At 43.8% G+C, this 25,883-nt stretch overlaps 1 protein-coding gene across 1 annotated transcript in view; it reads right to left on the reverse strand.

Moving 5' to 3' along the window:
* LOC130296479 (adenosine deaminase-like) overlaps positions 1 to 25,514 on the reverse strand; it is a 42,403-nt gene extending 16,889 nt beyond the window's left edge. Inside the window, exons 1-5 of the mRNA XM_056548043.1 lie at positions 25,415 to 25,514; positions 10,512 to 10,573; positions 3,775 to 3,897; positions 3,045 to 3,188; positions 2,230 to 2,345 (exon numbers count right to left, since the gene is read on the reverse strand). Coding sequence (XP_056404018.1) covers positions 2,230 to 2,345; positions 3,045 to 3,188; positions 3,775 to 3,897; positions 10,512 to 10,573; positions 25,415 to 25,450 — 481 coding nt within the window. The 5' untranslated portion in view covers positions 25,451 to 25,514. The remainder of the gene's footprint in view (positions 1 to 2,229; positions 2,346 to 3,044; positions 3,189 to 3,774; positions 3,898 to 10,511; positions 10,574 to 25,414) is intronic.
* Positions 25,515 to 25,883: the final 369 nt, after the last annotated feature.

Here is a 25,883-nt window from a genome sequence, read left to right on the forward strand (position 1 = left end):
CATACATTACATACACATCACACACAGACAGACATCATACACACAGTATACATTACATACACATCACACACAGACATTATACACACATCACACATACACTCACACCCTACATATACAACCACCCTTCCTGCTGCCGCCTGCATTCTCTGCCTCCTCAGCTGAGCCGCCATGAGTGGACATCAGAGCTGTAGCCCGGCCGGTGTGAGGTTACATGGGTTTGTAAATCTCCCCTCACACCGGACGTCCTCTCCTCTCTCCCCTCCCCCGCTCTGTGTTTTCCCTGTGCAAACATGCAGCCTCCCCGTGGTGGATTAGGTCCTGTGAAGAAAGAGCAGGGGGAGGGGGAGGGATAGAGCTGTGTGCGGGGGAGGGGAGGAGCTGTGTGCCGAGCTGTGGACATCCTTTCTCTCCCCCTGTCTTTTTGTGTTATGTGTAGCTGCGTCCTCCATCCTCCGGGAGGATTAGATAAGGGGGCGTGGCTCAATTATGTAATGCGAACGTGCGACCTCGGGCTCTGCGGTCAGCTGGAGGCCACCGCCCCCTCCATACACTCTGGTGTGAGGTGTAGACTTGCATCCGCTCCTGCCCCTCACACCGGCAGTAAAGAAAGATAAGGGCGAAGTCGGTCTGTCCCTGCCCGATACATGGCTAAATCTATAAACAATTCACCTGCCCGGCGCCCAAAACTACTAGTCCCGGGCGTCAGGCGATAGCATTTCCACATCCCTGCTTCAGAACTCGCTTACCAAAGCAACAATGATAAATGTCCCCCACTTTATTCTTAACCTGGGAATCCTGAAGTAGGGCACCGCCAGACCGGACCTATTTGGAACTTGACTTGCCTGAACTTGAATTGGACAGTACAAGGTCTGGTCGGCTGGATCCTAGGAAAGTTGCTGTCCATCTGGAAGAGAATTAGTGCTGCAACTGGATCTTCTTAGGCCTGTCCTCATGTGGTGAGGCACAAGTCCACAGCAGAGGTCTGCAGGTGACCTCCACTCTCTTCTCCTCACACTACACTGAACTAACTGCACCCTATCTATCAGACCTGGGGGAGGCAGGGAAGCAGCCCTGGTTGGCTAGAAGAAAACATATGATCCCCTTAGCATCCTCCTGCACAGATAGGTTAACCGCCTTAGGGCACAATAAGGCATAAAAGTGCATTAACAGTATATTTTCCAACACAATACATCCTAGAGCATTAGACAGGTGCAGTGGGCCCAGAGCCGACACGTTATGTGACATCCACCTGATGGGACAGGAAGACAGGTGTGTTCTGCACCAGGACAGCACAAATAGTGGCACCATAACCACAATATTTTATTACTCATGTGCTGTATTCTTTGATGCCAAGTGGACTCTGACAATAAACCCACCCTCTTTATTCTTCATTGACTGCTCTAGTGGCAAACATGCAAGAGTTCAATAACACTTGGTATGACACAGGTGGGCATCAAAGCTAAGAACTAAGATCAGCTGTGGCACATGGTCCCACACGTGATGCTCTACACAGCATGTACCTAGTATGTCATACACCAGAGACAGGGCTCTGTTTATTTGTTGATATCTACAATACAATCTATGCCAGGATGGAAGCAAAATCAGAGAAATGAAAGTATTTGTAAAAGTCTATGTATCATTAAAGGGGTTGTCCGACTTAAAAGTTTTGTTTATATTGTTATCAGGGAGGGGGTATATAAAACCATACTTTCTTACCTACCTCGCTACCACACCGCTACCAGTATAATGGAGCACTGCTCCCCGCTGTCAAATGCTTTCAGATTTAGTGACATGATGTCACACCCGCTCAGCCAATCAGACACCAGTGGCAGTGTAATATTGAGGAAGATAAGAGTGTTGGTTTATTTTAATTTTTTTCCATTCACTCCCACCCTGACCAGATTTTAAACAGAACATTTTGGCCGGAAAAACCCCGTTTAAGGCATTGTTCACATCTATGTTGGAGGATTCTGCAACAAAGCTCCAACTCAGATGTGAACACAGCCTTAAACCTTTATGTTTGTGAACTCAAATAATAAATGCTTCATGAACGATAATGTTCTAGGCACTGAGCTGTGTCTGACATGGTCCCACACGTGATGCTGCACACAGCATGGATCTAATACGTCATACACCAGAGACAGGGCTCTGTTAATTTCCAGATATCTATATTACAATCTATGCCAGGATAGAAGATAAAACAGAGCAGCGGGGGCTGGAATACATTACTTGGCATGTGCCGCATGCAGCATAGAATAGACCTGGCTTTGATGTTGAAGGCTTTTTCTCCTTCCCGTAATCCTTGGTTAACAAGATTAACCACATCATCCGGAGTGATGTCCCCCCTGTGGAGACAAGAGTGGGATAATGACAACAGGGCATCAGGGTCACTCACCCACCCAACCAGAACCCTGCTCTATATTAATCAGGGGCAAGAACCCCAAAACAGCTTTCTACTGATGGATGGGGTCTCAGTCTTATGGAGGAGATTCTGGTTTGGCTAAAGTCATGATTCAAAACTTTTTGATGGATGAGACAATAGGTGACACTAGAACTGGAGAGGTGGCTTTCTTCTGAGTGACATATATAGGGAAAATAGGTGATCATCTTGGCATCACTTTTAGGACACAAGGTTTGCTGCACTAGACATTGTGCAAGTGGACAAAGCTTTAGATGGTTCCAGTTTTCTGTCAATGTCCTTTTGATGACCCTCAAGATGACCTCTGGATAGACGAAGCTGAGGCTCAGTGGTTAGTAGGGTTGCTTTGTTGTCACCCTTAGAAATTATGGGTTCAAATTCAACTAAAAACATCAGCACAGAGCATGCAGCTTAGACTATATTGGCATTGTATATCATGGTCCATATAAATAATTAACTATCTTGCAATATGAAGTGGGCATGAGGACTTCTGAGCTATGTCAAGTTTGAGCTATAGTAGTGTGATGTGAGGAAAGCATACTGCCAACAGGTAGACGGTTATAACATTAACCTGCATACTAGGGTAGAGGCCCATACACAAAAGAAAAACAAAACAAAAACTTACTCTTTCTGGCCCCATTGGATTGGGTCTACTTTGCAGTTGGCCAAAAGGTGAGGGCTGTATCTGACCTCCACATACACCACCCCTTCCTTGGCTTTCATTTCCACAAATTCATAGGCCACCCTCTTAATGGCTTCTCTGTCACCACTAAAGGAAAAACAAATGGATCATTATATGGAGACTGGTTAAAAGCTTTTAAAGGATAAGATGGAATTAGAAAATTGAAGCTGTATTCTTCCAGAAACAACACCACGCATGTCCATAGACTGTGTCTGGTATGAATGGGAATAGGAATAGCAGACACAGGTATTTGTCAGATGTATCGCTTTTTCCCTCTAAACACTGATGGCCTATCTTCAGGACTTGTGGAGACTTTACTCCCAAAAAACAACTCCTGCAGTCCATAACTTTTACAGATGTATACGCTGTCCATAGAATGTGACACAGCTAATTTGCTACACAACATAATTTGAACCTGGGGAATCAACCTGCTCTACAAAAAGATGGCCTGCCCCCCCCCCCCCCCCCCGACTTTATTAACTTCTCCTAGGTTTTCCTCTGTATCAATAACTCTAAAATATACAGAATAACAGACCAAGAATTTGCCTGAGGACTTGGTTTCTTCACTGAACATTGGGATCCAGGAACATCTGGTTTATAAATGGATACACATGGGACTTGAATGGATGAGAAATTGGAATAACAGTCCTGGCGGAGCGGGTAAGTGACTCACGCTATGGCAGGCATGTAATGGTTAAATTTGGCCAGAAATTCTGTGAGGCTTAGAGGTTCATCGTATGATATGATCTTAAGGAGTTCCTCCACCGTGTCCGCTGGGATCTTGATCTGTCTCTTCCTGGATGGAGAAAAATTGAGAAATATAATCACAAACAGAATACTTTTTTGGAGTCACATAGACAGATAAAGCATAAATATTCACACTAGAGATGAACTTACAGTAAATTCGATTTGTCACGAACTTCTCGGCTCGGCAGTTGATGACTTATCCTGCGTAAATTAGTTAAGCTTTCAGGTGTTCCGGTGGGCTGGAAAAGGTGGATACATTCCTAGGAAAGAGTCTCCTAGGACTGTATCCACCTTTTCCAGCCCATCGGAGCACCTGAAAGCTAAACTAATTTATGCAGGAAAAGTCATCAACTGCCGAGCCGAGAAGTTCGTGAGGAATCAAATTTACTGTAAGTTCGCTCATCTCTAACTCACACCAAGAAAAAGGGATTTAGCTGACATTCACGTCGATTGTAATCTTCTTTTCAAATTATCAGGTATTGCAGGGAGGGTATTAGGATATTACAGGGGTGCTTTGAGCGCCCCTGCAATATCCTAATAGCCTCCCTGCGATACCTGATGGTTTGAAAAGAAGATTACAAGTGACGGTGAGTGCAAGCTTAATTTTTTTTTTTTTTAACTGTAGATATTTATTAGTTTTACAATTAAAAAAAAAGAAACAGACAGTAATTCCAAAAACAGAGCAAGGGTTATGGGGTGACAAATGAGGGCCAATAGTAAAGGGCAACAGCAATGCAAATGACCCTAAGCGAGCCTCACGTAGAGCCCACAGTGGGCTAACAAGTCATGAAACCAGCAAAGGACATAAGAAAATGGCTTCACAAGGCCCTCGAATAGCCTGGACGTAGGAGAAAACATCACAAGGACACCACAAACCGAGGCAAACATGAAAACACAACAAGGAAGATGAGGAATAGTGGGAGAGGAGATAAAAGGGGGAGGAAATGGAGGGGAAGCGAGAGGAAGGAGGAAAAGGCAATGTTAGGGAAAGGTAAGAGAATTAAGGGGGCTGTCTATCGGAAAATCGATCCCAAGGCTCCCAAACAGAAAGCAAGAGAGGTAAGGTATTGTTAAGAGGAGCAGTGAGGGACTCAAGAGACCTAATCTCCCAAATCCTTGCCAGGAGATCCATCTCAGAAGGGGGGAGAGGTTGCTTCCAGCACTTAGTGTGGTGGCCCAGTACGGGAGATGTTGCCCTGTAAGTCAGCCTCCTTCAGTGTCCCCAGGGCCCCTTGTGTGGTGGATCACGGGTGTATGGCGGGACCACGGGTGTAGCGGTGTGAGTGGTGGGATCAGATGGTATTAACCCCGGGGGCTGGATGGTATTAACCCCTAGTGTTCGTGACGCCAGTGTGGTTCCAGAAAACCACACGCCCGGATTCTCCGCTATCCCAATTACTAGAAGTAAAATGAGAGTCCACAACCAGTTATGGTCAAACAGAGGCTTTACTGAGTAGAAGACAGGTGTAATTATCTTCACAGCTAAGGCCAGAATTCCCAGAGAGGTAGCCAGGACCATGAGGACCTTGCAGCTTGCTGGACCAATATACTTGTAATTAACTTGACTTGAGATTGGACTTGACTTGACAATATGCAGGACTTGACTAGTTTCAGTGACAGCAAGTCCTTCAAAGAGAGAATCCAAATTTTGTTTGTCTTTTACTCTTTCCCTCCTAATCAACAGGTGCAATTGCTCACAGGACAACTCCAGGGACCAGCGCTAGAGGAAGTCCGCACCTGGCCAGCCTCCGACAAGGCAACTGTAGAGCATATCTTTGAAGGACTGTATCAGAAATTTGAGTAAAATTCTCCATCAGAGGTACGTCTCCGGCTGTATGAAAGGCGATAAAAGCCAGGTGAGACCTTGAGAGCATATGCCGTTGCCCTACAGAATGCCCTAGAGACTGTCCAGAAACTAGATGGTATAACTCAGAGCAATAAGGTGTTAATGGACAGATTTATTGATGGGGCTCATAATAAGTGGGACAAAGCCCCAGCTGAGAATGTTAGCGGTCCAAAACCCCAACTTGTCCTTCCCAGCGTTCAAAAGACTGGCTATCCAAGTGATTGAGTCCAGGACTGAGTTAGAGGAAGTTTGTACACCCCTTACACCTGTTCCAGAGCCACTAGGGGCGGTAGCCAGATCTATACCACCTCCGTCACCTGCCCCCGCCCCTGTGTCCTCTACTTTGCCAGTCACTGCAGCCTCAGATTTACAGAGTGTTAGGCAGGACATTGAACAACTGACTAAGGCTGTGAAGGAGCTTGCCACCCGGACCGCTCCACCTGACTGTGAACCGCCCCTGTCTAGAAAACCTGCCCCTGCTCCCTGCAATCTCAATTACCGCAATCCTCCGTCCAATAGACCCTCAGGGACTCAAAGACTTACTGTAACAAATCAGGACATTGGAAAATGCAGTGCTGGGATTTAAACAGATTTCCCCTGAGGTTGCGGACCAGCCCATCAGGTCACACCCCTAAAAGTCAGGACTCTCACTTTATGTCACCTCCTGCTCATATGTAAAAGTTATTGTAGAAGGTGTACCGTTGGAGTAACTTCCGAGTAGTTGCGGGTAATGGGCAACCAGTCCCCAGACATGGATACTGTGAGCCAACCATTCAGTTGGGAGAGCATGTACTTACAGGGCAGGGAGTGATTGTAACTAATGTGACAGATAAGGGGTCTGCTGAGTTTATATTGGGGATGAACATTATGAAGAATTGTTTCACTGAAGTGTTAGATACCTTGCATGCCTCTCTTCCCCATATGTCCCCTTCAGGCAAGCGGGCTGCGCAGCACCACTTGAAAGTTCTACAGGCAGAGCAGAAGTTTGCCAACAAGCAAGGTGAAATCTGAGTATAAGTTCAAGACATCAGGTCATTGACTTTATAATCCAAGACGGAGACCATCATCTGTGCACGTCCTGGAGTCAAGAATAGGGACTATCAAGCCCTGCTGGAACCTATGCAATTGGAAGATCATCCTCTTGTTTGAGCTGCGAGAAGCCTTGTCACTGTCACCAACAGGAGAGTCCCAGTATGGTTAGTAAACCTGCCTGATTCTGCTACTGTCTTGCCCAAATGCACTCCTGTAGCCCAGCTGTACAACCTAGAGTCAAAAGACATTGTTACATAATGTCTGGTGGCCAAAGTGGCCCAAGTGGCAGAAGGATCCAGTGTGAGCCCTCCGGATCCTTCGTGGGCGCAACTCCAGTTTGGAGACGACACTACCCCAAGGGACCAAGTCAATGGAATCATCAATGTTGCCAAGAGGTACCATGAGGCTTTCAGCAAGCCCCCCCACAGACTTCGGGCAGACCACCTATCAAGGAAAGACACCATCCGGTCGCGCCCAGCATGTATCAGACTGTCAAGAAGATGCTGGCCCACATGAAAGAGGCAGACGTGATCCAGGAAAGTTAAAGCCCTTGGGCGGCACCACTTGTCCTAGTCAAGAGAAAGGACGGAACCATCCGCTTCTGTGTCGACTACAGGAAATTGAACGTCACACATAAGGACGCTTATCCATTGCCAAGGATCGAGGAGTCACTCACCGCCCTTGGGTCAGCTGTTTACTTCTCCACCCTGGACTTAATCAGTGGATATTGGCAAGTGACCATGACCGTGGAGAATCGGGAGAAGACCGCCTTCGTGACACCCATGGGACTGTTTGAGTTTAAAAGTATGCCATGTGGGCTATGTAATGCCCCTTCTATCTTCCAGCATCTGATTGAAAGGTGCCTGGACCATCTGAATTTACAAAGTGTCCTATTGTACCTGGACAATGTCATTGTGTATCTCAAGTCCTACCAGGAACACCTTAGCCACCAGTCAGACATCTTTCAAGTCCTGATCAAGCATGGGCTGAAGATCAAACCATTAAACCTCAGGTCCACTACCTGGGTCATGTTGTCAGCGCAGAGGGAGTCCAGCCTAATCCTGACAAGGTGGAAGTTGTCATGAACTGGCCGACCCTGTGCACAATGAAAGATGTCAGGAGCTTCCCGGGGCTTGCCAGCTACTACCGCCATTTCATTCCCCACTTCGCCCAGATTGCAGAACCCCTCACAGCTCTCTTACGGGGTATGGCTAAGGAGAACTACAATGGAAGACTACCTGTTGAATGGGCCAAAGAGCAAGAGACGGGGTTTCGAGCTCTCAAAAGTCTGCTGACAGAACCACCCACCTAGGTGTATCCAGACTACAGTCGGATATTCCGGCTGTATACTGATGCCAGTTTTGAAGGTCTGGGAGCTGTCTTGTCCCAAGTCCAGGAAGGGCAAGAGCAAGTAATTGCCTATGCCAGTCGTAAACTGCGAGGAGCAGAGAAGAACGATGCGAATTACAGCTCATTCAAATTGGAACTTCTCGCCCTGGTGCGGGCCATGATCGAAAAAGTTCAAAAACTATTTGGCTGCCACGCCATTTACTGTCTACACGGATAATAACCAGTTGGCCCACCTGAACATTGCCGAGTTTGGTGCCATTGAGTAGCGTTGTCTAGGATGACATGGAAAGGCGTGGAGATACCCGCATTCTACCAATGGTTCGTGAACCAGAATGTTGTAACTGCCCTCATGGATGGTGAACCCAGGTCGAAAAAGGTTAAAGAAGACCTATACACCTGGAAGACTCTTCAAGATGAAAGTCGAGTCATGGGGGATCTGTTGTTACCTTTTCCGCCAGAAGGTAGTCCAACCAGACTACGCAGGGCCCAGTGTGACTACGAGCTGAAACGTCTGTGGCGACAGAGGAAGCGACTGTTTGTGCACAAAGGGCTGTTGTATTGAAATTCTTCGGATTCAGTCTCTGGTGATCGACTTCATTAGATTCTGGTTCCCCGAAGAGATGTGGCGATGGTCCTCAACACATACCATGATCATTCGGGACACTTTGGAGTCCACAAGACCGAAGCTACTGTCGGGCGAAGATTCTATTGGATCGGAATGCTGAGAAACATTGGTAAATGGTGCAGTGAATGTGCTGTCTGTAACGTCACCAAGAACGTGCGCAAGGACGCAAGAGCACCTCCATTCCATCCAGAGTGAAAGGCCTAACCAGTTGGTCGTGCTAGACCATGTCAAGTTGTCTCTTACCCGGTCCGGGTACACCTATGCTCTCACCATGGTGGTTCACTACTATAAATGGGTTGTCGTTGTCCCCGTCAAAGATCTCACAGCCAAGACAATGGCCCAGATGTTCTACTCCGATTGGCTGCAAACCCTTGGGTGTCCGGAGTCTGTCCTAACGGACCGTGGAACGGCCTTCGAGGCCCAACTCTTCCAAGAGCTGTGTCAATTCCATGCCTGCAGAAACTCAGGACTACTGCTTATCACCCCCCCCCCCCCCAGGGGAACGGGCTCTGGGAGCGCTTCAATCAAGTCCTTATCCACATCTTGTGAGCAGCCCCCGTGTCAAGACAAGAAGAGTGGCCCCGACTGCTGCCCGAACTATTGGAGATCTATAATAACACAGTCCACTGTTCTACGGGGTACGCCCCTTTATACTTGATGATGGGGCGACATGGACAGCTGCCTAAAGACCGAACATTTGGGCTCCAAACCCCATTCAACCACTCTCCACAAGCCTCCCTGGAGTGGGTCTCTGACCACCAGAGAAGAGTCAAAGAAGCCAAAGAAATTGTCAGCAAGAAGATGGACAAGGCTTAGCAAAGACAATGACAGGACTATAATCGTCAAGCCTCTGCCACAGCACTTCAATTGGGCGACAAATTGTGGCTGTGGAAGTTTCCAAGAATCCATAAGTTAGACTCCATCTGTGTCTACCATTTCTCTTGGGTCAGTACCCTACACTCTTAAGCCAACAATGGAGTCCCTATGGACAGTTTTGCACAGGTTCTCTATACAAAATAGGATGGAAATAACAGAACTGGGTGGCTCTCTTCCAGGGCCCAATATCAATCTTATAATCCATGGTTCAAAAGCTGCTCTTAGCACTGCTTGCTCTTTGAGTTTGACATAGGAGGTCCACTGTGGTTTAATACAATTACACCTGTTACAAAGAAATGGCTGTTTTATAGAAAAAACTAAGCTTTACATATAAAAAGAAAATAATAAACGGAGAGTGTGGGGTCAACCCCAATGACAAAGGGAATGGTAACACCCAGCTCTTCATAGATTTCCAAGAGGAATAACAGAATGGTGTTTTCTGAGAAAATGTGCTTTGGAAGTGTTCATTTAAGAGGAATGTGAGTATTTACTATGATAGATCATAGAAAGAAATGTTAGGAAAGCATTTGGTGGTCTGATGAAGTAGTCTTGCACTACGAAACAGCTGTCACACCGGTTCCCAGGAGTCTCCCTGATGCAGCCGCCCACTGCTAGTTCATTCAAATCGTGCACTTTGTATGTGCCTTTTCATTTGAATAAAAGAGCAAAATCCTACCAGAAGAGTGGTGAGTGCTTTCCTAACATTTCTTTCTATGATCCATTGTTTGGAAGCGTTTTTTGCTTTAGAGGAGTGAGCACCACCTGTCTCTCATGTCTCCCAGCCTTCATTATTAGCTGTATCTAACAGGCCAAGCCAGGCTCAATTTATGCAGTGCCCGACAAACTGACTCATACACATTATTTACTATGATAGACATGCCATGAGAGCGTTATAGAAAATCATTTACAATACAAAGAATTGTCAGAGAATTACTTGGCAAAATGGATGATTGTCTCTGGTTTGAAGCTTCCATCGAGATGAACGTGAAGCTCAACCTAAAGAAGGAAGAAAAAATAATATAAGCCAAACACTATATACTACAATTCCTAAAGAAAAATTCAACAAAGAAGACGACATAATGTCTCCAATTAGTCTGTTGTGCTTATTGTACGCCCCAAAAATGGATCACTATGTTGACATCAGACATCTTGTATGTGTCCGCCATTTTGTATATGTTCTAAGGAGGCCCGTGAGTTCATGGGAAGGCCAAAGTTTATTCTAAAGTTTCTTCTCTACAAATGTGCCAGTCTGAGAAGAAAAGTTCCTTTAGATATTTATGACTGTTGAGATAAGGACATGAGAAGGCTAGTTAGCCATAGTCTCTAGAGAAACTGGTACAATTTTCCCAAGTGAAGGGGGGTTGACATGTAGAAACTTATAATTATGTCTTATCCAAATGAATCTTAGTTCCTGATATATAAGTTAATCAGTAGGACATATGATGTTGTCATATATACAATTAATTACCCATTTGACTGAACAGAGAAACTTTCACACATCTGTGTTGAAGGAGCCTCCATTGTATTCTTATCTTACCAATAGTTGGGAATATGTTCAACTAGGCCCCAAGATGTCTGAGGGTCCACCATGGTTGATTACTGAAGTGTCAGCGTTAATCCCTGTGCTTCTAATTTAGGGGCCATACGTTTTGTGTGAAATGTGGGTTTGAAACCAGCTTTGGACAGTTAACCCTTACTGGTAATGATGCTAATTGCCTATACAATAGCACCCTCTAGCGCAGGTATAGGCAACTTTCGGCACTGAAGATGTTTTGGACTACATCTCCCATGCTGCTAAGAGCATCATGGGAGATGTAGTCCAAAACATCTGCGCCAAAGGTTGACTATGCCTGCTCTAGCGTATAGGTAGTTGTCATTACACAAACAGGAAAGGCATTATGCGTGATGTGCCCAAATGCACCGTGGGTGACATGACATCATTTAGTCAATGCCATATGTACACGCCCAGCCTATATTCATTGGTTAATTCCAATTTAGGAGGGTGTGTGTCTAACTGATTAGAACATGGTAATAAACCTCATGTTAAAGAGACACAGAAATCTAAAAAAAAAAGACTTAGACAGACAAAGAAGTCCTGCCCAAAGAGGTCCAACAAGATCGAAGCCATGAGAGCCATAAAAGCCGTGTAGATCCCAGCAAGCCAGACTGATCACACAGTATAGACCAATGGCTGCCCATGATGATGCGATGATAGACCATCCAGCTTTCCTAGGAGCAGAAGTGAGATTCTTACACAAACTTGATAAGAGACACAAAAATGGTACTCCATTTAATTAAGACTAATTTGGATAATGTGGATGGAATTATACGATTTAGATTGACGAATAAATTAATTGGATAATCTGTATATCCATCTGGACTCCTCTTGTAATAAAAGTTTGTCCAGGTTACCTTTGCGTTGAACCAGATTTTTTTGCCCATTCTTGGAGTCATGTGATGTGTAGTTGGCTAGAAGAGGCGGAGTGTATTTAGCATTCCATTTTAATATGTCTAGGATTAGATATTGCCAATCTTGATATCATGAGGTTTCCTCAAGACAGAGTGATATGTAATCTTTTTCTTATATGATATCCTAACCTAGTAGCTATGTAGTCAATTAACAAACTTGTAATGCTTACTAAATTATCTAATTGATATTAATTTGCATATATCATTGTGTTTGTTACTCACTTATGTTTATAACCTGATAACCAGTAAATCTGCATACTTTTATAATACCTGTGTATTATTGTACACTGCTCAAAAAAATAAAGGGAACACTTAAACAACACAATGTAACTCCAAGTCAATCACACTTCTGTGAAATCACACTGTCCACTCAGGAAGCAACACTGATTGACAATCAATTTCACATGCTGTTGTGCAAATGGAACAGACAACAGGTGAAAATTATAGGTAATTAGCAAGACACCCTCAATAAAGGAGTGGTTCTGCAGGTGGTGACCACAGACCACTTCTCAGTTCCTATGCTTCCTGGCTAATGTTTTGGTCACTTTTTAAAGCTGGCGGTGCTTTCACTGTAGTGGTAGCATGAGACAGAGTCTACAACCTAACTAAACACAAAAGCCCAGAATGGGGAAGGGGTAATAACACTTAACAACACCAAACCCCAATCACCCAAAGGTGATGGGGAATAAAACCCATATAACAAAAATTCCCCCTCTTATTAAATTCCTATAGTGTATTGAAACGTCCCTTTTATTTTTACTGTTTAAAGGTTCCAAAGTAAAGAGCTTTAAAAACACCAGCACAGTCCCTATATCAGCAAGTGCAGTTCCTTTATGAAATATTATTTATGTTGCGACGTCTGCAGCACGTCTAATTGGGGATGGATAGCTGTTATTAAAATAACAAATACTATGTCTCCCCTATATGTTTCGTGGTAGCCACCACGTGTTCAAGGGCTCTGAGACATACTAACACGTGTGGGAGGGGGAGGCCCCTTTTATAATGTTCTGGAGATCCTCCCCTTTATGATTTACCAGTCCTGTGCTGTTTAACAAAGAAATGGATAATACTGTCCAATGAGGACTCGCCTTGTACAGGGGTCACTGTGTCATGTTATTTGTTCCGGCACCAGTGTATAACATAGCTCCGGCGGTTTGTTATGATCTGCTTCCTGTTATTGTCATGTGTTGATCATGTAAGCTTTCCCCCGATCCCGCGTGTGCGTGCGTACTTAGAAGTTGTTTACAGTCTCCTAAGCTCAAGCCGCGAGAGGTACCATACCTCCCGCGCATGCGTGTCAACTTTAGAAATATGCCGGAGAGGTCTTTACAGTGCGCATGTCAGGGCACTTAGAAGAATTTTATAGAAATGTTCTCAGTTACTGAATCGGAATGTCACACCCTGACCTCTGGATCAGGATGCCATTAATAAAGATATTGACTGTTTGTGAGTTGTCTTTAGATTTTGATTATGTTTCAAGATTTTCATCCAGAGGTAAGTATTTTTTATTTTAATATTAGACCTGACAAATCAGTCCCATTAAATGTATTGGGATTAATTATGCCTGTAATAACAGGCAACCTCAAGAATTAAAAAAGGGGGAGGGGGAAGAGAAGAGAAAGGGGGTGGAAAAAGACAAGTGGGGAAAGGGCGTGGGAGGGAATGGGAAAGAGGGGGAAGAAGGAAAAAAGGGGAAGGGAAAAGGGGTACCCCACATTTACACACAAATGGACTATTCATACAATCATATGTAGGAAGCAATATAAATAACTGACCACCATGTTGCTCCTGTATTATTGCTGTATGTCAAGTAGGACAACACGTGCAAAACATGAACCTCTGTCTGAATTAATTGATGATCAAAAAATTTTTGGGGATTTATAGAAGAATTTTATTGGATCAAGACATTAACGAAAGGATCAAGATTATATATAAAATAAAGAGAAACGTATATCAAATAAATGCTCCAAACGAAAAACCTTCGTTTAGGCCATAGGGACTTCTAGTGCATAATCTGTATATCCATCTGGACTCCTCTTGTAATAAAAGTTTGTCCAGGTTACCTTTGCATTGAGCCAGATTTTTTTGACATACTCCCCAGAATTGGATGTCATATATGTTGGCACTGTGTACTGTCCTCATATGTCTTGCAACAGGTGTATCAGTATTGGTTCGAATAGTACTCATACGTTTAGAAATTCTCCTTTTGAAGTCTTGTGTTGTTTTGCCAACATATAGCTTATCGCAGCCACATTTCGCGATGTAAATGATATTCTTAGTAGAGCAGTTTATGAATTGCCGAATTTGGTAGCTTCGTCCATCTAATGGGTTTGTAAATGTCTGTGCTCTGGGTAGATATTTGCTAAATTGGCAATTGCCACATGGATATTATCGATAGTTGTCAATCTGTTCTGCGTGTTTCTTGATGAAGAAAAATGACTTCGGACTAAAATGTCCTTCAAGTTCGGTCCCCTCCAAAATGTCACCTGAGGTCTGTCCCCGACTGCCAATCTAAGATCCAGATCTGAATAAAAAATAGTCCAGAATCTACGTAGGATGTTGTATACCTTGGTGCTGTACCCATCATATGTACCAATACATCTAATAAGAGAAGAAGATTTCACCTCTCTTGTAGAAGTTAGCAAGGTCCTTCTGTCACTCCTATGTGCCCTATACTGGGCCTTCCTCACATGAGCCAAGGGGTAACCTCTATCTGTAAATCTCTTATGAAGTTCCTCAACCCCTTCCTGAAATGCATTAGGAGTTGAACAATTGCGCTTGGCCCTTAAAAATTGGCCAACGGGAATGCTCTTCCTGAAGATCACAGGGTGCCAGCTTTGCCAATGTAGTAGGCTGTTTGTGGAAGAGGGTTTTCGGAATACTTTTAGTTAGAATTTTATTTTCATAGTCAATGGATATGGTCAAATCCAGAAAATTGATTTCCCTCCCTCCAGACTCAAAAGTAAAGTGCATCCCTATTGTGTTGTGATTAAGTGCTTCAATGAAGGAAGTGAATAAAGTGCTATCCCCATCCCACAAAATCAAAATGTCATCAATAAACCTACCCCATAAATAATGTGTTTAGTGTATATCTTAAATGTGTCAGAAAAAACATATTCACTCTTCCACCACTCAAGAAAAAGATTAGCATAATTTGGTGCACAAGTGGACCCCATTGCGGTGCCTTGTGTCTGAAAAAAAAAAGTGTAATTGAAAAGAAAGTAGTTATGAGTTAACACGAAAGTGAGTAAATCAATTACAAACTCAGTGTGTGCCCTAAAGTGAATGCTCCGAGTGTTTAAGAATTCTTAAACAGTCGGAGCATTCACTTTAGGACTACGAAAATAAAATTCAAACTAAAGTATTCCGAAAACCCACTTCCACAAACAGCCTACTACATTGGCAAAGCTGGCACCCTGTGACCTTGAGGAAGAGCATTCCCATTGGCCAATTTTTAAGGGCCCAGCGCAATTGTTGAACTCCTAATGCATTTCAGGAAGAGGTTGATGAACTTAATAAGAAATTTACAGATAGGGGTTACCCCTTGGCTCATGTGAGGAAGGCCCAGTATAGGGCACAGAGGAGTGACAGGACCTTGCTAACTTCTACAAGAGAGGTGAAATCTTCTTCTCTTATTAGATGTATTGGTACATATGATGGGTACAGCACCAAGGTATACAACATCCTACGTAGATTCTGGCCTATTTTATATTCGGATCCGGATCTTAGATTGGCAGTCGGGGACAGACTTCAGGTGACATTTAGGAGGGGACCGAACTTGAAGGACATTTTAGTCCGAAGTCATGTTTCTTCATCAAGAGACACACAGGCCAGATTGACAACCAGAGTAGTTGGCTCATATCCATGTGGCCATTGCCAATTTAGCAAATATCTACCCAGAGAACAGACATTTACAAACCCATTAGATGGACGAAGCTACCAAATTTGGCAATTCATAAACTGCTCTACTAAGAATATCATTTACATCATGAAATGTGGTTGTGATAAGCTATATGTTGGCAAAACAACACAAGACTTCAAATGGAGAATTTTAAAACATCTGAGTACTATTCGAACCAATACTGATACACCTCTTGCAAGACATATGAGGACAGTACACAGTGCCAACATATATGACATCCAATTCTGGGGTTTATGTCAAAAAAATCTGGCCCAACGCAAAGGTAACCTGGACAAACTTTTATTACAAGAGGAGTCCAGATGGATATACAGATTATGCACTAGAAGTCCCTATGGCCTAAACAAAGGTTTTTCCGTTTGGAGCATTTATTTGATATACGTTTCTCTTTATTTTATATATAATCTTGATCCTTTCGTTAATGTCTTGATCCAACAACATTTTTCTATAAATCCCAAAAATGTTTTGATCATCAATTAATTCAGACAGAGGTTCATGTTTTGCACGTGTTGTCCTAGCTGACATACAACAATAATACGGGAGCAACATGATGGTCAGTTATTTATATTGCTTCCTACATATGATTGTATAAATTGTATGAACAGTCCATTTGTGTGTAAATGTGGGGTACCCCTTTTCCCAATCCCCTTCCTCTTTTTTCCTTCTTCCCCCTCTTTCCCGTTCCCTCCCACGCCCCTTCCCCATTTTTCTTTTTCCACCCCCCTTTCTCTTCTCTTCCCCCTCCTCCTTTTTTAATTCTTGAGGTTGCCTGTTATTACAGGCATAATTAGTCCCAATACATTTAATGGGACTGATTTGTCAGGTCTAATATTAAAATAAAAAATATTTACCTCTGGATGAAAATCTTGAAACATAATCAAAAGACAACTCACAAACAGTCAATATCTTTATTAATGGCATCCTGATCCAGAGGTCAGGGTGAAACATTCAGATTCAGTAACTGAGAACATTTCTATAAAATTCTTCTAAATGCCCTGACATGCGCACTGTAAAGACCTCTCCCGCATATTTCTAAAGTTGACACGCATGCGCGGGAGGTATGGTACCTCTTGCGGCTTGCGCTTAGGAGACTGTAAACAACTTCTAAGTACGCGCGCACGCGCGGGATCGGGGGAAAGCTGACATGATAATCACATGACAATAACAGGAAGCAGATCATAACAAACCGCCGGAGCTATGTTATACACTGGTGCCGGAACAAATAACATGACACAGTGACCCCTGTACAAGGTGAGTCCTCATTGCACAGTATTATCCACTTCTTTGTTAAACAGCACAGGACTGGTAAATCATGAAGGGGAGGACCTCCAAAACGTTATAAAAGGGGCCTCCCCCTCCCGCACGTGTTAGTATGTCTCAGAGCCCCTGAAGACGTGGTTGGTACCACGAAACATGTAGGGGAGACATAGTATTTGTGATTTTAATAACAGCTATCAGTCCCCAATTAGACGTGCTGCAGATGTCGAGACATAAGTATTTCATAAAGGAATTACACTTGCTTTTATAGGGACTGTGCTGGTGTTTTTATAGCACTTTACTTTGGTTTAAATGATTTTTATTGTTTTTTGAGAAAATTTTTAGAACAAGAAATGTTGGCCAAAGAAAACAAAACACGGCCAAAAGAACATTACAAAACAATGTATCATATTCGTATAGAATTTGAATCGAACAAACACTCAGTAGTATTATAGGTTTGTCTATCTAAAAAATTGAATTAAAAAATTATAAGGATATTGTATACAGTAAAAATAAAAGTGACGTTTTAATACACAATAGGAATTTAATAAGAGGGGAAATTTTTGTTATAGGGGTTTTTTCCCCATCACCTTTGGGTGATTGAGGTTTGGTATTGTTAGGAGTCTACAACCCACACAAGTGGCCCAGGTAGTGCAGCTCATCCAGGATGGCACATCAATGCTAGCTGTGGCAAGAAGGTTTGCTGTGTCTGTCAGCATAGTGTCCAGAGCATGGAGGCGCTACCAGGAGACAGGCCAGTACATCAGGAGACGTGGAGGCGGCCATAGGAGGGCAACAACCCAGCAACAGGACTGCTCCTCTGCCTTTGTGCAAGGAGAAGCAGGAGAAGCACTGCCAGAGCCCTGCAAAATGACCTCCAGCAGGCCACAAATGTACATGTGTCCACTCAAACAGTCAGAAACAGACTCCATGAGGGTGGTATGAGGGCACAACATCCACAGGTGAGGGTTGTGCTTACAACCCAACATCGTGCAAGACGTTTGGCATTTGCCAGAGAACACCAAGATAGGCAAATTCGCCACTGGCGCCCTGTGCTCTTCACAGATTAAAGCAGGTTCACACTGAGCACATGTGAATGACGTGACAGAGTCTGGAGACGCCATAGAGAATGTTCTGCTACCTGCAACATCCTTCAGCATGACTGGTTTGGCGGTGGGTCAGTAATAGTGTGAAGTGGCATTTCTTTGGGGGGCCCCACAGCCCTCAATGCGCAAGACAATGCTATACCTCATGTGGCTGAAGTGTGTCAGCAGTTCTTGCAAGAGGAAGGCATTGATGCTATGGACTGGCCCACCCGTTCCCCAGACCTGAATCCGATTGAGCACATCTGGGACATCATGTCTCGTTCCATCCACCAACGCCATGACTGTCCAGGAGTTGGCTTTCCTCCCTGGCATTAGGTTAGTGCTCTGACTATACAGGCTTCCTTGGCAGGCTATGTAAGCCAATAACATCTATAAATAGTGTTATGCTCTGGCAAAGCAATGAAACTGTTTGTAATTGAAAGGTTTATAGTAGTTCCCAAACACTAAAAAACTGTGATAAAGTTATTAAAAAATAGCATTATTAAGAGGCATGTCTCCCTGTAAGTTTTGGCTGTTGCTGGCAAAGCGTTTACTAAGTTTGAAAGATCCCTTTCATATGTGAGGGCACCTAAATATGAACCTGGGTGCTTTGTGTTGATCCCGCCATCTTCTTTCACATCCCAGCTGTGATTGGAGATAAACTAGTCAAACTACTTTAGAAAATCTGGCGCAAATAGCACTATTTGTAGCGCTAATAAAGCTACTAAAAACATTAGCCTTAGAATATGTTCCCCAGTATTTGCAGTGTGGCTGGGGCATAATCTTTCCTGCTCAAAGAATTCATTTCCAGTAGGAGATTCTACTGCTATGAAGGGAGAGGACTTCTTCTGTAAAATGTTAAAGTAGGTGGTATTTGTCACAGTAGTATCCACATGATGCCAGGACACAAAGTTTTCCAGCAGAACATTGCTCATCATGCTTGTCTTCTTCCCATAATGCATCCTGGTGCCATCTCTTTCTCAAGTGATTCACACACCCATAGGTCCCAACTATCCCATATAATTTTTTGGGGGGTCATGTCCTGTTTTCTTATTTGCTCACATTGGGGCCAACTGACGGGGTCTGCTGAGGCCAGCAGCCACTGCCACTTTAAGAGAGCAGTGGCTGTCCGGAGGTAGTGTAGCAGGACGTGCATCAAGGTATGTCCGGTGCTACATCACCATCCTACCCAGGCATCAGAAGAGGCAGCAGTGAAACACCTGGAGGACAGGACCATGAGGAGAAGTCTGACCAGCCTAGCCACTGCATCCGCCGCAAGTATTGCAGCTTCTGTGCTCCACTGCTCCTCCAGTCGGGGGACTTACTGCTTACAGCTATGGCCCATAGAAGGAGTTCCTGGACCGGATGAGCAAAGGAGCACAGGAAAGTATATGGCTGTCCCCAGAATGAATGGAGTGCACCGCGCAAGCGTTGCTGAGCATGGTGCATTCCATCAATTCTGGGGACAATTTTTTCCCTGCTTATCCTCTGTTTTATTTATAAGGTATAACTTCTTGAGCTGGGAATATCCCTTTAAAGGGGTATTCCTGCTCGAAAGAATGTTATGCTGGATTAACATTTCATACATTTACAGTACATTGCTGGTATACTTCAGAAAACTGTCAAAAAGGTATGCCAATGTATACCGCAGTGGACTGGCAGTCTGCCCACAGAGTTTGATGAGCTGAATTCGATCCTGTTTCCTCACCTATATATTCATTTGGCAGGACTCCAAAGTGTAGTATTCTGTACTTCAGAGTTCCATAAAACAAACATAGGTGCAGAACATTTAGAGTCACTAGTTGACTACTTTTGAGCTCAATAAACTCAATAGACCCACTGCCAATATACCTTAGCATACCTTTCTGACAGGTCTTCGACGTGCACCAGCAACAAACTGGTACCGACCGCAAGTGAGAAATTCCCCTTTTTGGATGGGAGTTTGTCTCTGGGTTCCAACAATGATGGCAAGGAGTCTCTTATGGTGCGTTCACACGCTATTACTAGCAGCGGGTTGCCCGCTGCGGGAATCCCGCTGCGAGTTACGCTATCATTGATTTAAATGGGTCCACAGACAGTCCGCTATAGTGTCAGATTTGCGGACTGTCCGCAGACCCATTCAAATGAATGGTAGTGTAACTCACAGCGGGTTTCCCCGCACCCTTAAACTGTTTAAGCCACTCTGATGGAGCCTGAACAAAGTGTGAACATGAATGCTCATCCATTACTCCATTCCATCGTGGTGCCCCAGTGAGGAAGCCCCATTGTTTACCTGCCGTGTCAGGTGGAAGTCACTTTATGGTGCCCGCTTCTGGCCCCACAGCTCCATGTCAAAAAGTATTGTGTTATGGAAATGCCTTTATTGTGTTTCTCACTGTCTAATGTCATTGTATCTTGGATGTCATGTAAAGAGGTAATGTTGTTTCTGTGGGATGATGAGTAAGAAACCACATGAGCCATCCAGACAATCAGGGCCTACTGCCCTTTCTCCACCTGGGTCTAATCAGACAGGGAGGAGTATAGTCCAGTCGATGAAGAGTCAGTCTAGACTTGACTGAAGGTAGAGGCAAGACCTCTGCTGTGTGACCTGTACCTCACCACATGGGGACAGGTCCAAAGACCCAGTTGCCAGAATTATTGAATTAAAAGCAACTACACTCTTCACAAGAATCCCACTGACCAGGTTGTCAGTCCAGTTCATGTCAGCTTTGTGGAGAATAGAAGAATCTGATGGGCCCCACAGGATAGAGGTATAAAGATCCTCTGGCCACCCCTGTCTACCCTGGTGGTAAGCACCCACTTTGGATTCCATACTGTGAAGCAGCGCAAGGCAGTGACAATCACCTCCCAAAGTCAAGTCTATACAGGTCAAGTCTAGTCAAGGCTTTTCAAGTCAAGTCTGTCCAAGTCCTGTCTAATTGTCGGGCTATATTGGTACCGATAAAATCAGATGTTATAATTTGAGAGATTCAAATGGTATATAAAAAATTGCAAGTATCCATCTTTGTATGGATTACTAAAGAAGGCCCTAGGATTGTGTCGAAATGGTCACAAGACATGTTAGATTTGAGTTAACGATTTTAAGATCTCTTCATTTATATCATGTTGTGTTTATATTACTCTTTTATGTTAATTAATTGTAACCAATAAACCTGCAAATCATTTTTAGAATAACTTTGTTATTGTTTTATTATATTGTAAAATTTACTTCTACCACTACTTCATAGAACTCATATCTGGGAAAATAGTCTGGCCCAGATATGGTGGATTGCATTGTTTTTATGTTTTTGGCAATTCATAACAGTCATAATATACTTAATATTTTTGTTGACAATAATTAGAAATGAGTTATTTCAGCCTAAGTCACATTACAGTCCCTGTAAAGCAACTGTGGTTTCTTACAACAGCCTTCACTACAGTTGCACATCACTGAACTGAACTGTCTGTACTACGTCTCCTGCCATTTTTGAATAAAGTTCAAGTGGTTACCTTTACCCAGCGCTTGGCACTGGCAACGTGTTTACCTTGGAATGTGGTAGGTTAACACTCCTGGTATCACGAACATTCACCTCAGACACATCACCCCTGCCTACCGCACAATCTCCTCCATGAATATGTCACTGAGAGAGGTGGGGACTGGGGCCTCTGGTTCTAGCAGCTGGTGGTTCCAGTGGTTAAAGAGAACCAGTCATCACTGTAATTTAACTTTAATTTATCAGAGCGGTCCCCAGCGGCTTTTTCCTGCCCCATCAGCCTTGTTTGATAGATATCTCCCTATATTAAACCAGGAAGAGATCTATCAATCAAGGTCACCATGGCGAGCAGAAGCCAATGGGAACCACTCCGACAACACATGGTTCATGCAGCATAAGTAATGACAGTTCCCCTTTAACTGACCATGTCAGCTTTTAATATATTGGTAATTATGAGAGGTTAAGAAATATTACAAAAATTCAAGATTTTACCACATCTTGTTGTCCAGAGCAACCAATCACAGCACAGTACTTTTTAGGTTTATCAGTTTAGATTTTTGGGGAATCCTAAAACCTTAGCGTCATTAACATAAACTTTTGGCATTTCGTCCAGACATGTCATAAGCTTGGATTGCATCGGGTGTAAGTCCTGAGATGGTGAAGTGCATGGTAGCGCTCCTCACTCCCTGGGTGGCTGCCAGATACGACTCTTCCACTACATTAGTCTATGGAGTGAAGGAGTTGTATCTGGTGACCCACGTGTCAAAAAAGTTTATTTTAATGAAACTAATGCTTTGCCATGTTGTCACCTCCTGAAGAAGAAAACCCAGGAGAAGTTATCCGCAAGTTAAAACAAGTGTTCTTGTGTTACGTAATGCTGCTGGGCAGATACCACATAAGAAATGGAACATGTCAGTATACAGTGGTCCCCAAAGTAGGGGCGGACACAGACAGCATAGGGCCCCTGTGCAAAGAACGTGCCCCCCATACATCAATTGTTCAGGTAGGAGATAAATATGAGATATGAGATAGATATGAGATAGATAGATAGATAGATAGATATGATATAGATAGATAGATAGATATGAGATAGATAGATATGAGATAGATATGAGATAGATAGATATGAGATAGATATGAGAGAGATAGATAGATAGATATGAGATAGATAGATAGATAGATATGAGATAGATAGATATTAGATAGATATGAGATAGATATGAGATAGATAGATAGATAGATATTAGATAGATAGATAGATAGATAGATATGAGATAGATATGAGATAGATAGATAGATAGATAGATAGATATTAGATAGATAGATAGATATGAGATAGATAGATAGATATGAAATAGATAGATATTAGATAGATAGATATTAGATAGATATGAGATAGATATGAGATAGATAGATATTAGATAGATAGATGGATATGAGATAGATATGAGATAGATAGATAGATATTAGATAGATAGATAGATATGAGATAGATAGATATGAAATAGATAGATATTAGATAGATAGATATTAGATAGATATGAGATAGGTATGAGATAGATAGATAGATATTAGATAGATAGATAGATATGAAATAGATAGATATTAGATAGATAGATATTAGATAGATATGAGATAGATATGAGATAGATAGATAGATATGAAATAGATAGATATTAGATAGATAGATATTAGATAGATATGAGATAGATATGAGATAGATAGATAGATATTAGATAGATAGATAGATATGAGATAGATATGAGATAGATAGATATATAGATATTAGATAGATAGATAGATATGAGATAGATATGAGATAGATAGATAGATAGATAGATAGATAGATATGAAATAGATGGATAGATATGAGATGGATATGAGATAGATAGACAGATAGATATGAGATAGATATGAGATGGATAGATAGATATGTGATAGATAGATAGATACGAGATAGATATGAGATGGATAGATAGATAGATAGATATGAGATGGATAGATAAATAGAAAGATATTAGATGGATAGATATAGATATAAGATAGATACAGTAGATAGATGATAGATAGGACATGGATATCTTTTTACCAACCAGGGTGCCTCCAGATGTTGCAAAACTAAAAAACTACAACTCCTGGGCCTTTGGCTGTTGAGGTATGCTGGGAGTTGTAGTTTTGCAACAGCTGGAGGCACCCTGTGGGATGGATAGATCGATAGGTAGATAGATAGTGTTTTCCAACCAGGGTGTCTCCAGCTGTTGCAAAACTACAACTCACAGCATGCCTGGACTGTAGTTTTGCAACAGCTGGAGGCACCATGGTAGGAAAACACTGATCTATGCCCAGTCAATCTATCTATCTCAAGTGTTTACCAACCAGTGTGCCTCCAGCTGTTGCAAAACTACAACTCCCAGCATGGCCGGACAGTCTTTAGCTGTCCAGAAGTTGTAGTTTTGTAACAGCTGGAGGCTCCCTGGTTGGGAAACGCTGCCATAATGGATTAATGATAAATAAACAAGCAGTGTGTCCACACGTTGTGGCCTCAGTGGGGTCACTTTCCCTCCTCCGGGGTCCACAGGTCACCTACAGGTCACATTACAAGAATTTTTTTTTGAAAAATCGCGGCAAAAATGGAACAGTTTTACCGCGATTTCGAAAAATCGCGGTAAAACCGCGCCATTTTTGCAGCAATTTTTCCCAAAAATTGTTCTTGTAATGTGACCTGTGGACACCGGAGCAGGGAAAGTGACCCCACTGGGCTGCTACCCCCCAGCCCCAGGTTATACTGCTAGTGAGAAGAGAGGCCGGACAGGGGACATAACTTCCCCTCACAGCCGCTGTGCTCCTGGGAGGCCGGTCAGCTCTCGGCCTCCGTCCTCTTCCTGTGCTGGGGGCGGAGCCATGAATCAGATACCTTCATCCCAACGGCTGTCCGGGCATGCTGGGAGTTGTAGTTTTGCAACATCTGGAGGTCCGCAGGTTGAAGACCACTGGTATTGGAGGTTATACTCACCTGTCCCCGCCGCTCCAGACCGTCACCGCTCGTCACCGCTGCCCTGGATGTCGCCTTCCATCGCTGTCGCCGCGTCCCCAGGGTGTCCCCGACGCTCCGGCAAGGCCTCTGCTTCCCCGGCATCCTCGCTCTCCATCGCCGCCATCACGTCGCTATGCACACCGCTCCTATTGGATGATGGGATGGCGTGTGCAGCGACGTGATGACGACGATGGAGAGCGCCGACGATGCAGGTGATCCCGAAGAGGACGCGCCGGAGCCCCGAGGACAGGTAAGTGATCGTCAGCGGACAACACGGGGCACCGTAAACGGCTATCCGGTGGCAGCTGAAGCAGTCTGCGCTGCCGGATAGCCCTTTATACGATGGCCCCGACAAAAAAAAGCATTGTATGTTGAAATGATCGTATGTCGGGGCCATCGTAGGTCAGGGGGGGGGGGGGGGTGTCACTGTATATGCCAGCAATATCTATAAAACCACTGACAGGACTAAAAAAAATGGGATTAGCCACCAAACAAGTGTTCGCTTGCTCTTTAGATGCTCGCTGGCCCTATTGCACAGGGCAATATTGGCACATTCACCTAGTGTAAGACAAAGCAGATAGAGGGTAAGAATGCATTTACCTTGGGTTTATACAAGTAGCAAGCCTTGCCTTCCATGCTGCTAGCAGACTTTTCCCTTTGTGCTCTGCTGGACAGATAATACTGTCAGGTTTCTCCAGCTCTCCCTCCCCTGTGCTGGCCCAGCCCATTGTAGGCATTGCTAGACATGCCTGCCCCCAGTGCTGGGCCTATGGACTCCACATAACACAGCCCATCCTGGGCAGAGATAAAGAGCTCAGTGCTATAACCTGCCTGGATCAATGTGAACGCTGCGCAGTATTTATAGCGGTCATTACAGTCTTAGGGCCTGAGCTGATCATTTATAACCTCCTGCTCAGTGTTATATAGACAGGACACATAAGGGGCACAAGAATGGCTCCCCAACCTGTCACTGACCCCTGAAATGCTGCACCAGGTGCAGACCTAGGCAAAGTGCTGTCTTAGGGTTGGGTCACACGTCCCATATTTTGCTGCTGCATATTTTCCTACC

This window comes from Hyla sarda, chromosome 12, assembly GCF_029499605.1.
Source record: "Hyla sarda isolate aHylSar1 chromosome 12, aHylSar1.hap1, whole genome shotgun sequence".
Classification (NCBI taxonomy): Eukaryota; Metazoa; Chordata; class Amphibia; order Anura; family Hylidae; genus Hyla; species Hyla sarda.